This window comes from Apteryx rowi, unplaced genomic scaffold (assembly GCF_003343035.1).
Source record: "Apteryx rowi isolate R43461 unplaced genomic scaffold, aptRow1 scaffold_400, whole genome shotgun sequence".
Classification (NCBI taxonomy): Eukaryota; Metazoa; Chordata; class Aves; order Apterygiformes; family Apterygidae; genus Apteryx; species Apteryx rowi.
This window is the reverse complement of record NW_020450531.1, coordinates 298,036-311,057: the sequence shown is the minus strand read 5'-3', so window position 1 is coordinate 311,057 and position 13,022 is coordinate 298,036. Positions and strand designations below refer to the sequence as shown.

The window sequence follows — 13,022 nt, the reverse complement described above, 5'->3', positions numbered from 1 at the left end:
AGTTTGTGAACACAGTGTTTTTTGAACTGAAAAGACACAGGTACTTTTGTTATCCTTGTCAGATTAACTGCTCATAGCAGGGAGGGAAAGTTCACAAGAAAAAAAGACATTGCTTTATACTGAGAAGTAGAACTTTTAAACAGACAAATATTAAACATCTGAAATTGGAAGCCACATGAACAATGAAATAGTACAGAGATATCACTCTTTGGGTTTGGTGAGAATGATTAAAAAATCATCACAGAACCTGATGTCCAGTTTACCATGCTGTTTAGCTGGAGCAGAGTAGGGAAATAGATATGATGGAAGATGGCAGACAAAATGAAACCCTGAGGAAAATCACTGTATATCACAGCCTGGTTAGACAAATCATTCTATTACAATACTGACTGAATGAGATGCAGTGAACAGATGCTAACAATTTTCTAGACCCATTAAAAAGCACCATGAAGAAGACAGGGAGTGTAACCAGTGACCCATGTGAGGATTTGAGACTACGCAAAGTCTGGAACTAGCTTTTGTTTTCCCAGAATTTAGAAACACATTTCCTCCATCTACTATGCTGTTTAGATGCAGGATTCTTTTTCTCTCAAGGCTGATTTATCCATCCAATCATTCATTCATGTACTTATTTTTGGTGAAAAGGGGGACCACAATATTCAACCAAATCTTCAGTTTTCAGTCAGGGTAAGAACCCTGCCCCAATCCCTGTCAATAGGACTGGATGCCCTATTTACATTATCTCCAAGAGAAAAGTGCCCTATCTCCTCTTTCCATCTACAGAAGCCAAATTAAGAAGCATCACTGCCCATTGCAAACTTAAATCTGAAGTGTCTGAGGGAGCTAGAAGTTTATTCCTCAAAAGTCTTTCCATCCCTAGAACAGAGATAGTTCTTACCTACCTTTTTCAGAGGTTTGCTGACACGTCAACATCTATCATCTCCTTACACCCTAAGAGCCCTCTGTAGAGTTCTATGTAAAATTAATCTGACAGATTTCATCATCCTGAATGTCGTAAGAGGAAGAAGGCATCAGAAACAACATCAGAGCACAAGTATCTTTGTATATCCAATAATACTGGGATCCTGGACCCCAGTGCTTCAATGCTGCAGACAACTGAAAGCCACTCTAAAATCTTTCAAAGGACTGTTTGCAGGGAGGAAAGTGAGAAACTAATGTGGCAGGCTACTGGGAACCTTTATTAGTATATAAGAACTCAGGAATATGGTAATGACTGGGAACTTTACTGAATATTACCTCTAACTTTGTTGGAGGTTGTTAAAGAAATGTTTAATATTCCCCACTGCTCTGTCTCTCAGCATGCACTAGACCTTGAATAAAACTTGAGATGGATTCTTTAGTCACTCACCCCATTTCTGTTGCCCGAAACACCTGACCAAGAACAAAGAGAAGAATATTCTGTTTAGTGAAATAATATGTCTGCCACCACATCTTGCCCACTTATTTGGGAAGGTAAGACTACCTTAAGTAGCGGGGGTACACAGTATTTTAGAAGATGCTTTCAAATATTCAGGCAAAGAGCTAGACATGTTAACTAGATTAAACAGAATGGTTCATTACCGGCATGGATTAAAAGAAACTGTTCTGACTATGAATTTGAGGTACATCCTGTAGCAGGCAGTTAAAAATGTGTATCATCAAACTTTTTAGATCCAGAGAGATGTAAATGTGTCCTTTGAGATAAAGGAGTTTTTAAAATATTTTTTTAAGTTTGAAAATGTGTGATATTTTATATTTTGTCTTCAGCATGCACATACATGAACTGAAGGAAAAAGTCTTATTCAATGGACGCTTGCAGGAAAGGTGTTAAATCTCAGTTTCTCCATAAATGAGAAATATTTTCCAGTCATCATGTCTCTTTTTTTCACTTGGCAAACATACAACTGCTCTGTGCTTTGATGTGCTCATTTTGGGCTCAGAATGTTGTTTGTGCAAAGAGCAAGGCATGAAATAAGCTATTAACAGGGGCAGAGCTGTAACTTTTAAGGCCAGGGGAAATAGAATAGCGAATTTCTCAATTCTGCCAGTATGAACAATGCTTCACATCTTCTCATATTCATAGATGTGTTCTATCTCAAACTCACCACTGTTCACTTAAAAGAAAATGTAAAATAATTTTGTGGGAATTTCTGTTATTTCTTTTCTTTCTAGAGCTGTTTCTTGCTATATCCATGTCTTGATAGATCTTGCAGAATTACTACACAGAAAAACATTTCAAGGACAAGTTCCACATAAATGATAAACGTCACAGTACTGAAAGGCATACAGTTCAAGAAGTCTATAAATCTGAAACAACTGTGATTGTGTGCTTTTAGTGACTGACACAAAACTTTAAGCTTTGAAAAAGACTACGAATATTAATACTCTGTGACACTAAGACTCTCAGAACTGATTCATCCACATATGTTAACTGATGTCTCATAACAGAGTTGGAAATGGGAAAAAATTGTCCATTTCTTGCATGTTAGAGAGCAAGGAGGCTCTGCTGGAACCCTATCAACAGGTAAATTTTAGCAACAGAAGTTTTAGCGCTGACTTGGATGACAACAAAGTTAGAAGAATGCTGAGAACTTTAGAAAACCCCATTTCTTATGGACAAATGATCACAAGCAAGTTAGTACACCATCCTCAGAGAAGTCAGCCTATATATCCTTACTAGAAGAATCATATTCATTGAGTTTTAACAACCTTGGTCCAATTCTATCTTAGCTGACTGCACAGACTTCTGAATAAAGTGCTCTAGGGTTACACATGTATAGCTGTGATCAGTCAACACATACAGCATGAAAAAACATTTGGAATGTCTAGATATCTAAAAGCCAATTGTGAAACCTATCAGACTAATTATAAACTGTTGGTCTCAGACAGTTATTTCCATAACAGGTTCAAGAAGTATTACTTAGCGCTTACTGGATTGCCTATCTTTCCCTTGGGTTCTGCAATCTTGCCCTATTTACACTGCTTTATGTACAAAGCTCTTTGTTTGCATCATTTATTTCACTCTGCAAGCCAAGAGACTTCATTTCTCTGTTCTTAAAACAAAAACAAACAAAAAAAACCCTCCAAATGTCCAAATGCCAAATAACATTCTGAAAACAAGAAGGGCCAGTATAGATAAATATATCTGGAGGAATACTATCCAAGGTGTCTAAGTCCTACTGATTTCTGAGTTAGGTGCTAACTGCTATAGAAAATCCTATTAGGTGTCTTTCTGCCTTTTTATATGCCCAGGATACCTTTAAAATCTGCCTCTTCCCAGCTGAAATCTCTCAGTGAAGAGAAGGACAAAGCAAGGAGACAGTGCCAAGTATATGCTTCTTGCAGCAGAGTTTATCACTTTTGATGAGAAAACTGCAGCTGAACTCTGGTCACAAAGGCAGTATTTATAATGGAGAAGAGGCAGGGCCTATTTCAAACACTGCTGGGTTAACATGGCAACACCTCCTGGAGAAGCAGGCCTGTGTCCAGTTAGCTCACAGTGTGGGCTAAACGATCTTAGGTTTGCATCTCCCTGAGTGGTCCTGTAGCCTGGAACCAAAATGCATCTTCACAAACACAGCCTCCAAAATCAGGAGTCTATCAATACTGCCTGTGAAGCCAAACAAAGGATAAGCTGAATTTCCTATTGAAAACTGGGACAGCCATTGCCCAATGCTTAACCAATGGACTGCAGTGGGAGACAGAAGAGCTATAAGATCCAAGCCACTCTCTTCCTGCTAATGTCAGCATAGAAGCAGCCTAATTCAAGGATCATTGTCAGCATGGTGCTCCACTGCTGGGAGTGATAATATAAAAAACATTTCAGAGACCACTGCTAGGTCCCAGCAACACCTCTTTCTTCCACTGCAACCTTATGAGAGGTGATGGTGCGCATAACCATTTAGTTGTTCTTGATCTTCTGCCCGCTGTTAGCCAAAGCAAAAGGGGAACGGTTTACAAGAACAGATGGACATGTGCTATTTGCAATTCAGAAGGGGCCTAAACTGTCTTCCAAAAAAGGATCTCTGAGGGGTGCCAGTGAGATTGGTTAGACAAAGAAAAACATCACAGGAAACCCATGTGTCAGTGTTTCTTTGACACAATGAAATCCCACAAGGGATCAAACGAAGCCCAGGGTTGGCAGCCCACGGTTCACTGAACCACATCTTAAACTATCAAAGGGAAAACAACTCCCAAAGACAGAGCGATCTGGAGGCAGAGAAAAAATAAAGAGATCACAATGCACTCTCAGAATTTTTGATAAAAACAAAGATCAGCAATTTGTCTGTATCCATGCACATACAGTAAACTGAAGAGCCTGATATCTCTACCGGCCTTGCCATACAGAAGTAGAGACACTGTCGGGGGAGAAAAGAGGGAGTGCTTTCACCACTTCTTTTTAAGGCTTGTAGTAGGTACAGAAAGGCAGCGTGGTTCCTGGAGGGCACTGCACAGCTTCCAAGCACAATGCTCCTTGATGTATAGAAAGATCACACATGTTATTCTTAGAAAGGGACTAAAGAGCGGAGGCCTGGATTAACTAAAACTCTTCTCCCCATCCTTTTCACGTGCACCCAGAGGCATGCAAACATCACATCTCAAGTACTGAGAACAGGATGTTTTAATAATTGTACCTAATCACACCTTCTTCAGGGCCTGCTGTTGTATTTATATTTACTACCTCTCTTTCTTCTCGCAATCTACTTCTCATTTCTTCCCCAAAGCAGCAATAATATTTATGTGTAGTCTAGTCTAAACCGAGAGCCTTTGCGCTTTGCATCTCCATGTCTGTATGACTGTGAAAGGATTGTTCAATTCTGCATAAAATGTTCTTACCATTCCAGGTGATTTTCAACAAAGGCAGACATGGGGCTGATCTGTACAGTGTAAGTGTCATTGGCTGAATACTCAAACAGCCCATAATAGGGATTGAAGAGCTCCTGAGACAGTAGGAAGAAGAATTCTCGGGATGGGCCACTGTAGTCCAACCTAGAAAGGAACAGGATATAAAATGAGTCCAACTCCTATTTAAGTGAATTTCTTGATTTTTGCCTACATTGTCTGCTGTCTAACACCTACCCCTGCACAGTCAGGCACTGCAAACATGTTATATCTCCTCTCACAAAATTTGGACCTGGTTGATAGGACAGAGTGCACCCTCAGCAAGTTCGCTGATGATACAAAATGGGGAGAAGTGGCTGATACACCAGAGGGCTGTGCTGCCATTCAGAGGGACCTTGACAGGCCAGAGAGATGGGCAGAGGGGAACCTCATGAAGTGCAGCCTCCTGCATCTAGGGAGAAATAATCCCATGCACCTGTACAGGTTGGGGCTAACCTGCTGGAAAGCAGCTCTGTGGAGAAGGACCTGGGAGTCCTGGTGGACAAGCTGACCATGAGCCAACAATGTGCCCTTGTGGCCAAGAAGGCCAATGGTATTGTGGGCTGCATTAGGAAGAGCATTGCCAGGAAGTCAAGGGAGGTGACCCTTCCCCTCTACTCAGCCCTGGTGAGGCTGCATCTGGAGTGCTGTGTCCAGTTCTGGGCTCCCCAGTACAAGAGAGAGATGGAGACTCTTTTCAGTGGTGCCCAGTGATAGGATGAGAGGCAACAGGCACAAACTGAAACACAGGAAGGTCCATCTGAACACGAGAAAAAGACTTTTTTACTGTGAGAATGACTGAGCACTGGAACAGGTTGCCCAGAGAGGTTGTGCAGTCTCCATCCTTAGAGATATCCAAAAGCTGTCTGGATAGAGTCCTGGGCAATCTGCTCTAGGTGGCCCTGCTTGAGCAGGGGGGTTGGAAAAGATGTTTTTAAAAAGTCCCATCCAACTTCAACTGTTCTGTGATTTTGTGAAACTGGAGGTACAAAGCTCAGCCTTGCCTTAGTGCAATGGCTATCCAAGGGCAAAAGCTCTGCCCACTTTTTGCTTTTCAGTGAGTGGGTCTGAACTGCCTATGAACACCTGGCTTCACAGCCCAGACAGCCCAGAGAGAAGAGTAGAAATGATTCGTATTCTCCTACACTTAGATGCAACCAAAGATGCAGTCTAGCCCCAAGAATACTTTCTTACAGTGTATAACCTAAGCTCCAAGCTCAGCAAGACCAACTCCCAACAGAACTATGTCTTTTAAGATGGACTGGCAATTCCTCAATTGTTCCAGCCATGCTCTTCTAGTTTTCTGATTGTTTCAAATATGTGTGGTACACCTTAAGTTGTGCTTTGCTGTTCATTTGCATGATTTTAATCTGTAGAGGGTCACCTTCTTTTCCTTTTTTTTAAACCCCAACTTTTAAATCAAGCTGTTTCCAATTATCTCAACTTAAAAAAAAAACAACAAAAAAGTTTCATGAATACATTAATCCTAACTGTGATGGATTTATTAAAAACAGATTGTCCTGTAATAATGGCAGGTAGGTTTTTCAATCTAATGTAAATCTCCATGTAGCAATAAGAATGAATGATTTGTAGCCATATATCATGTGTGCCAAACAGTTTCTGAGGCAGGCACTACTTCTACTTAACAGACACAAAGTAAATGGAAAACTCTGCAGCTGGATCAGAATGCTCTATAATATGCTTAAAGTTATGAAAGCATAATCGCAAGGGGCAGAATGACTGATTTCTGCAACTAGAAGGAAGATAAAGGGCAGGCTGGCACATCTTTTTCCTGTTTTACTTTTGGAGATTGGGTACTTTTAGCAGCTTTAACCCTAGAAGCATGTGATGAGACTAAAGCCACAACAGCAAAAGAGGATGGTAATAAACCCACTTGAACCACTAGTGTAAAACGTGTAACAAATCTGGCTCAAGAGACATTAAGATGCTAGGATAAGACTCATGATGGCTGGAGTAAAGAAGTGCAAACGCCACCTCTCTATATTCAAAAACATCCAAGGAAAGACTAGATACTACATTTCTGAGCAACACATTAACTCATAAATCCTTCACAGTTCATTTTCAACATCATTTTGACTTTAAAGCATGGTGGAAGCTGTGGCCATACAGCATCAGGTAGCCATAGAGCATCACCTTTTCTTTTCAGTAGGAAATTGCTATCTTGGAGTCCCTCCAGCAGAATATATATTAGAGTTAAACAGCAAAAACCCTGGGGGAATGTATCTTCAGATGTAAATGAATCAGTGAAGAATGAATGAAACTGCAAATCAAACTGGTTTGTAACTTCTCCTGAGGATACTGTACTACACACAGTAAAAGTTATTAGAGATGTGTGGAAAACAACATGACTTTGGGCAGTGTTAGCATACTAGAATGCTACTCCAAAACACAAACGGAGCTACGCTGCATGTTTATGCCTTACTTGCAAGCCAGTGGCAAAACCAGCTGTAAAAGAAGGCCTTTATTAGATGATACTGAATCCAGGGAGTATAAAAAGTAGAGTTAAGAAATCCCCTTTTACTGATGTCACAGGGAGCAACTCACACTGAGATTGGTGACTTTTATTTTCCACTGCACCTAACAGGACTCCAGCCAAATTCAGCTATGCAGAAGTTCTTCACTTGACAAGTTACTTTAGAGCTGATAGTGTCAGTGGCTTCTGGACCCTCTGATGGCTGCCCCAGAGTTTTACTGTTCTAGTACGTTTGGAACTGAAACTGTTTCAGCGTCCTGAAATCCTATCCGTTTTATTTATTTATTTWTTTTTAAAGAAGCTTTAAATACAAAGCTATTGAAATAGAATTTGAAGGCTTTGTTATATGAAACACCGGAAATAAGCACAATGGTCTTTCCATTATAAAAGCATATGGATTAAGCCTCAAATATAATGTAGCTCTTGAAATGAGCAAGGGTGACTTTGAAAGGTTCTGTTTAGATATGGAAACAAAAGGTCAGTGATTTACTTAAACATACATGAATGGCTCTTGGGTTTGTAGATCAGCAGAAAGTCTCCTGAGAAAAGGCCTATCTGAGAGAATTCTATTGCTTTCAGCTTCCAGTTGGGTGAACTGAACTGCAAGGACTGATTTTTTTAACAGCATTCATGCTTCTCACTTCACCAGAAACAAGAAGTCCACATATGGATAACAAATGATCATCAGATGGCATGCAAAGCAAAAATTTTTGAACCAAAAGAGATCCATTCTGAAGAGGTACAGTAGTAAAATGGATAAAGGCCTGGTCTCTAATTTTAGTCCTGAGAGTGATTCAGTGTGTAACCATGGGTCTGCAGTTTGTTTCACCTTCCATACAATAAAAATATCTATGGCACCAGGATGACATTAGATTTAATCACTTAAAGGGTCACTTTGAGGCATCTAGATGGAAGGTACTATAGGAACATGAAGCATTTTTGCTATTTGGATTTTCAACAGACGTTTGAGCTAACTGAGATGGATCACTTACTCAGACATAAAACAAAAATTAAAATAAAGAAACAACACATAACAAGAGAGGCCAGTTCTTGCCATGTTTTGCAATGTAACAGTTACTTCACAACTGATAATAGTTAGCAGTTCCCTACCCTTCCTCTCCAACAAATGTGACGTAGAGTTTGTTCCGCTGGAGCTCCTTGCGTGAATAGGCCATTACCTGATTGAAGGTGCCTTCAAGCAAGTGATCACGTCGTATAATTAACCTGCAAAGGGAGGCAGAAATAGAGATCTAATGATTGAGTCTTGTGTGAGTAGGTGAGGTTGAAGGTAAACAAGAGCTGGTAAAGAGATTCATTCTCAGAGAAGTTGATAAATTTGTGTGCACTGGTCAAAAGCTAGTTGACCATTATTGGTTTTCAGTGAGTTGTTTCATTCTGCTTTTCTATATGCCTCACAGGTGAATTTCTTCATAATGCTGTGATTAGGTTCAAAGTGTAGCTATACTGCTAAAAGGTTCTCTGTAACACCCTCTATATATAGAAATCAGTTCTGTAGAGGGGGCTGAGTCTCCTGCGTGTATGAAGTGACACTGTTCTGGGATTGGCCCCAAACTCTCCCTGGATTTAATCCAGTGAATGACCATGGAATTACTGCTTCTGTAGCAGGGTAAGCAAAGGGAGTATCAGACTCTGTTTATACAACACACCTCTCACTCCTCTGCCAGCCTTTAAAACAACTTAATGATTACTGCATTTAAACACCATCTGTGCAAGAAATCCTGCTTGTTCATATAACATGGACATTTTAAGATAGACATTTTGGAATTTATTTTGTGTCTGCCTTGGATCCACTTAACAGGACTCTGAAAAGTGATAACCAATGACTAGGACTCTCCAAGCTCTGTAGGAATATTTTGTTGATGACGTTTGCCTGGAATAAATTGCCTGGTTTCAGACTTTTTTTTTTTTACACAACAGATGTGATTTGGTAGGAAGCCAATCTGATGCATAAATTCAACCAGGTGCCCAGGAAATACCTCAGAAACATATAGTCCTTTAGCCAAGTAGGATAACTAGCACAAGCACAAGTAGGTACAGAGTCACAAGCCAACTACCAGGCTGTCTGGGAAGCAAACTCAAAACCCAGTGACAGAGTGCCTCAGAGACAGATCCCCAGAATACGTGAACAGAGGCAAGAAATGCTGCTGGTTCAAATCCAGGAAGGCTACCAACACAAAGAGCTACTGAAAGTCAAACCCACATGGACAAGCTAAAATCTGTACAGTCAGATTCTGGTCCTGAGTTACACTGATATGTAGATTCATAGGATTTGGAGTTATTCCATCATTACAATGATGCAGTAATGTTGGTAGTAATGTCTAGTTCATTACCATGAACATTTTTCTGAATGGATGATTTTCCTACTGGGAAATTATAGGTAAGAATACCAATATCTCTGTTAAATAGAAAGCCTCTTGAAGGTCACTCTTTTGCAGGATAGACTAAGGTCTTGTCTTGTCTGGATGACTGATTTATGAACTGCACTCTCTGGTGTGCTTCCTACTCCCTATCAGTGATTCATGGGTAATGATAAAAGATCAAGTTATGCCATGCTAGACTATCTGAAAGACTTGTCATAATACTCACTTAATTTTACCTGGACCTTGCCCATATCCTTTGGCTTCAAGTTTTCGATAGAAATTACGTAGCTTGGCTTCGAAGTCTCTCCTGTATGGAGAGGGTGCTCTTGCACTTGCTCGCTGTAGTCCTGGTGGGAAAAAGAACAGCTTCCTAAAGTGTAATAGGCTTTAAATCATTTCAAATCATGCAGCTGTTGTTTCCACACACTACTGGCTATCAAATGCAATAGGAACTTTTTATAGGCATACAAAGGATTTTTGTGCACAAATCATTTTATGTTCTACCTGACATTAATGGAGTTGTTCCTATAATTCAGTGATTCCAATGAATTCCAGGGGCTATATCTGCTCACTAATGGAATGGTTAAACTGGCTTTATGTGTGCCCTTCTGTTGCCTGAGCCTTCAACTGTGATTGATCTGAATGGAAATTCAGGGATCAGAAAGACATGAGAAAGATTGATGTGTGTAATTCCCGGTGATGGTCACTGGTTTTAGGTTTTCTCTCCCTTTCGCACTTTTAAGAGATCTCTCTCCTCTGCATTGTATAGGAGATCTCATTACTTGGCAGGATTAAACCTCTGCAGCTCAGAGTAATGCCTCTATCTTGAGGCTAGTGCCGTGGCCAAGCTGGGAATCGGGTTTCCCAGAGTTAATCTGACTGTATATTAAAGACTTCCAGCCATCAACACAAAAACCCTTTGTGGCTTCAAGAAGGACTTCTGTCAGGAAGAAATGCTACATTTTCCTATTATGATTCACACATACAGCAGATTTTCAGCAATTTTGGACCTGTTTTGTTTTGAAATCTGCATTCTCAAAGTAGCTGATTAGTCCTTTTGTATAAACAAGTGTCATGCCATAAAGGGTCAAAGAATGGATCCATGAAATCCCATTTCCCTATCTCATTAGAGAAGACAATAAAAACAAGTCCTTTTATGAGAAATCTGGCAGAAAATCCTCCATAGGAAGTCAAAAAAAAAAAAAAAATCACATCTAGTGGGAGCATGGTCTTGGTTGCCAGGAGGGAAGGACATTACTAATTGTTTCTGCTGGTAAAACAGAAAGGTGTATTTACATGCTGCGCAAAGAGAATCCCTTGTGACACTTCTTTTCTTCTGTTAGATGATTTTCCCCATGACATAAGAGAATGGTTCTCAGGGGCTATGTAACCAGCAGCAGAAATAAGGAAGYGGACAGTATGTTGTCTGAAATTAATATTTGCCCTCTCATCTTTTCACAAGAGGTAAAAGCTCCCGCAGTTCTTTTAACACCCTCCTGACTAATGTACTGGTCAAATATTTCTATTTTTGTCTTGCAGGAGACTTATTTCTGACCTATCCTGATGCAGAGGAGGGGAATGCATTTACAATTGTGTTCAAACTCAGTAGTGACAATAGGACATTCTCACAAAATATCGTTGTTCTTTAGACAAGGGTTCAGCATTTAAATTCTGCACGTTAAAAAAAGATACCCAATTTTCTAAGCCACCTCTGAGATTTGGACATCTCTTGCCCATAAATTTTGTTTGAAACCAGATAATTTAAATGGACTTTTAAAAAGCTCAGCCAAAAACGGATTTCTTAAGATTACATTTCTATCCATTCTCTCAAAATGGCCACTGTACATAGTCATGCAGTGAGGTTGCAGTAGGGGTTGTATGCCTTGGCAAAAGGGAGACGTTTGCTCCTCAAATTTCTATAGCATAAACAACAACTACAGAGACATATCACAGCTGGAAATAACCTTCTCAGACAGCATATCTTTCTGGAAAATTTGTTTCCCTTCAAACCAAAGTTAATGGGCTCAACACAGGAGGTCAGACTAGATGATCAAGATGATCCCCTCAAGTCTTAAAACAGATGAGTCTTGGAAAGAAGCAAAGTCTTCAGAACACAGCGTGGAGGAGAGTTAACTTCATAGGAGCATTTTATAGGAGTTAACTTTACTGGAAGTATTGCAATACACCTGTGATTTTGAAGTTGGTCTTTGCTCCTGTCACCTAATGTCAGTATGCATGAATGTATTTCCATGTCAGTGAGTTACGTTTGGAAATCACCATTCTTTTCTTATCCTAATCCTTCCCTTCTTACCCTAATCCTTCCCAACTATTTGAAAAGCAGGACAATACTTTCTTCTATATGGACAATTCCTAATCTTTGTCTTCCAGCCATTTTAACATTTCAACAAACGTATAACAGCAATGGCAACGGATCCAGCACAAAACAGTTTGGGTCAGATTCAAAGTGGGCACTGAAATCAGCAGAGTGACAATTTACGTTGGCTCTCAATTTGACCCTTTGTAATTATTAGGTGGAGAAATACCAGAAATGCAAGATTTTGTATTATCTTCCCCTCCCCTTACCTGGAGAATTTTGAGGTGATGAGCAGGGTGAACAGCGAGGAGAGAAACTGTAACCAGGATGGAAGGCAGCCTGCAGTGGTATGTAGGACATAATATCCTCTTCAAAAAGGCTGTGTGGAAAAACGATAGAGAGAGGTTTGGTTCGCATTCATCAGATGAAGGAATATAAATATGCAGTATGGTGCAAGACCGCTGGAGTGATAAGTTTGGGTAGCTCTCTGAATTCATGGATTAGTAAAACCCACAAATTTCCTAAATCAGGCATGGTCACCAGCAACAAAGAACAACAAAGTCAATTTTATTAGACATTTCATGCTAAGGCAGTGCCTCAGTCTACTGATAGAGAGTTAAGCCCTGAGAATATGTGGTACACAGGGACAACTTCAGTACGTTGGAAATGAGTAAAGAGGAGACACACATCTGTCTTGCAGGTTGTTTTTCTTTGGTCATGTATTTTCATACAGGCACCTGCACAGCACTTTGACCATTCATATGAAGGTGGTAGGAATAAGCTGCAAAGTTCTTGCATTAGGTAGTGCTGTACTGCATATTTTCTGTGTAAGCCCAAGACAACAAAAAAGTCCTTATCTGTGTTAAACAAAAGTAGCTATGACCCAAAGTAAAAGCTTTATCTACATTACCCAGAAAACACTCATTGTACTGTACTTCAGGGTTTCATTAAT

General features: G+C 40.0%; 1 protein-coding gene across 1 annotated transcript in view; it reads right to left on the bottom strand.

Annotated features, from left to right (window-relative positions):
* HECW1 (HECT, C2 and WW domain containing E3 ubiquitin protein ligase 1) overlaps window positions 1-13,022 on the bottom strand; it is a 269,616-nt gene that overhangs the window by 29,639 nt on the left and 226,955 nt on the right. Inside the window, exons 19-22 of the mRNA XM_026075287.1 lie at window positions 12,340-12,449; window positions 9,983-10,103; window positions 8,486-8,599; window positions 4,837-4,989 (exon numbers count right to left, since the gene is read on the bottom strand). Coding sequence (XP_025931072.1) covers window positions 4,837-4,989; window positions 8,486-8,599; window positions 9,983-10,103; window positions 12,340-12,449 — 498 coding nt within the window. The remainder of the gene's footprint in view (window positions 1-4,836; window positions 4,990-8,485; window positions 8,600-9,982; window positions 10,104-12,339; window positions 12,450-13,022) is intronic.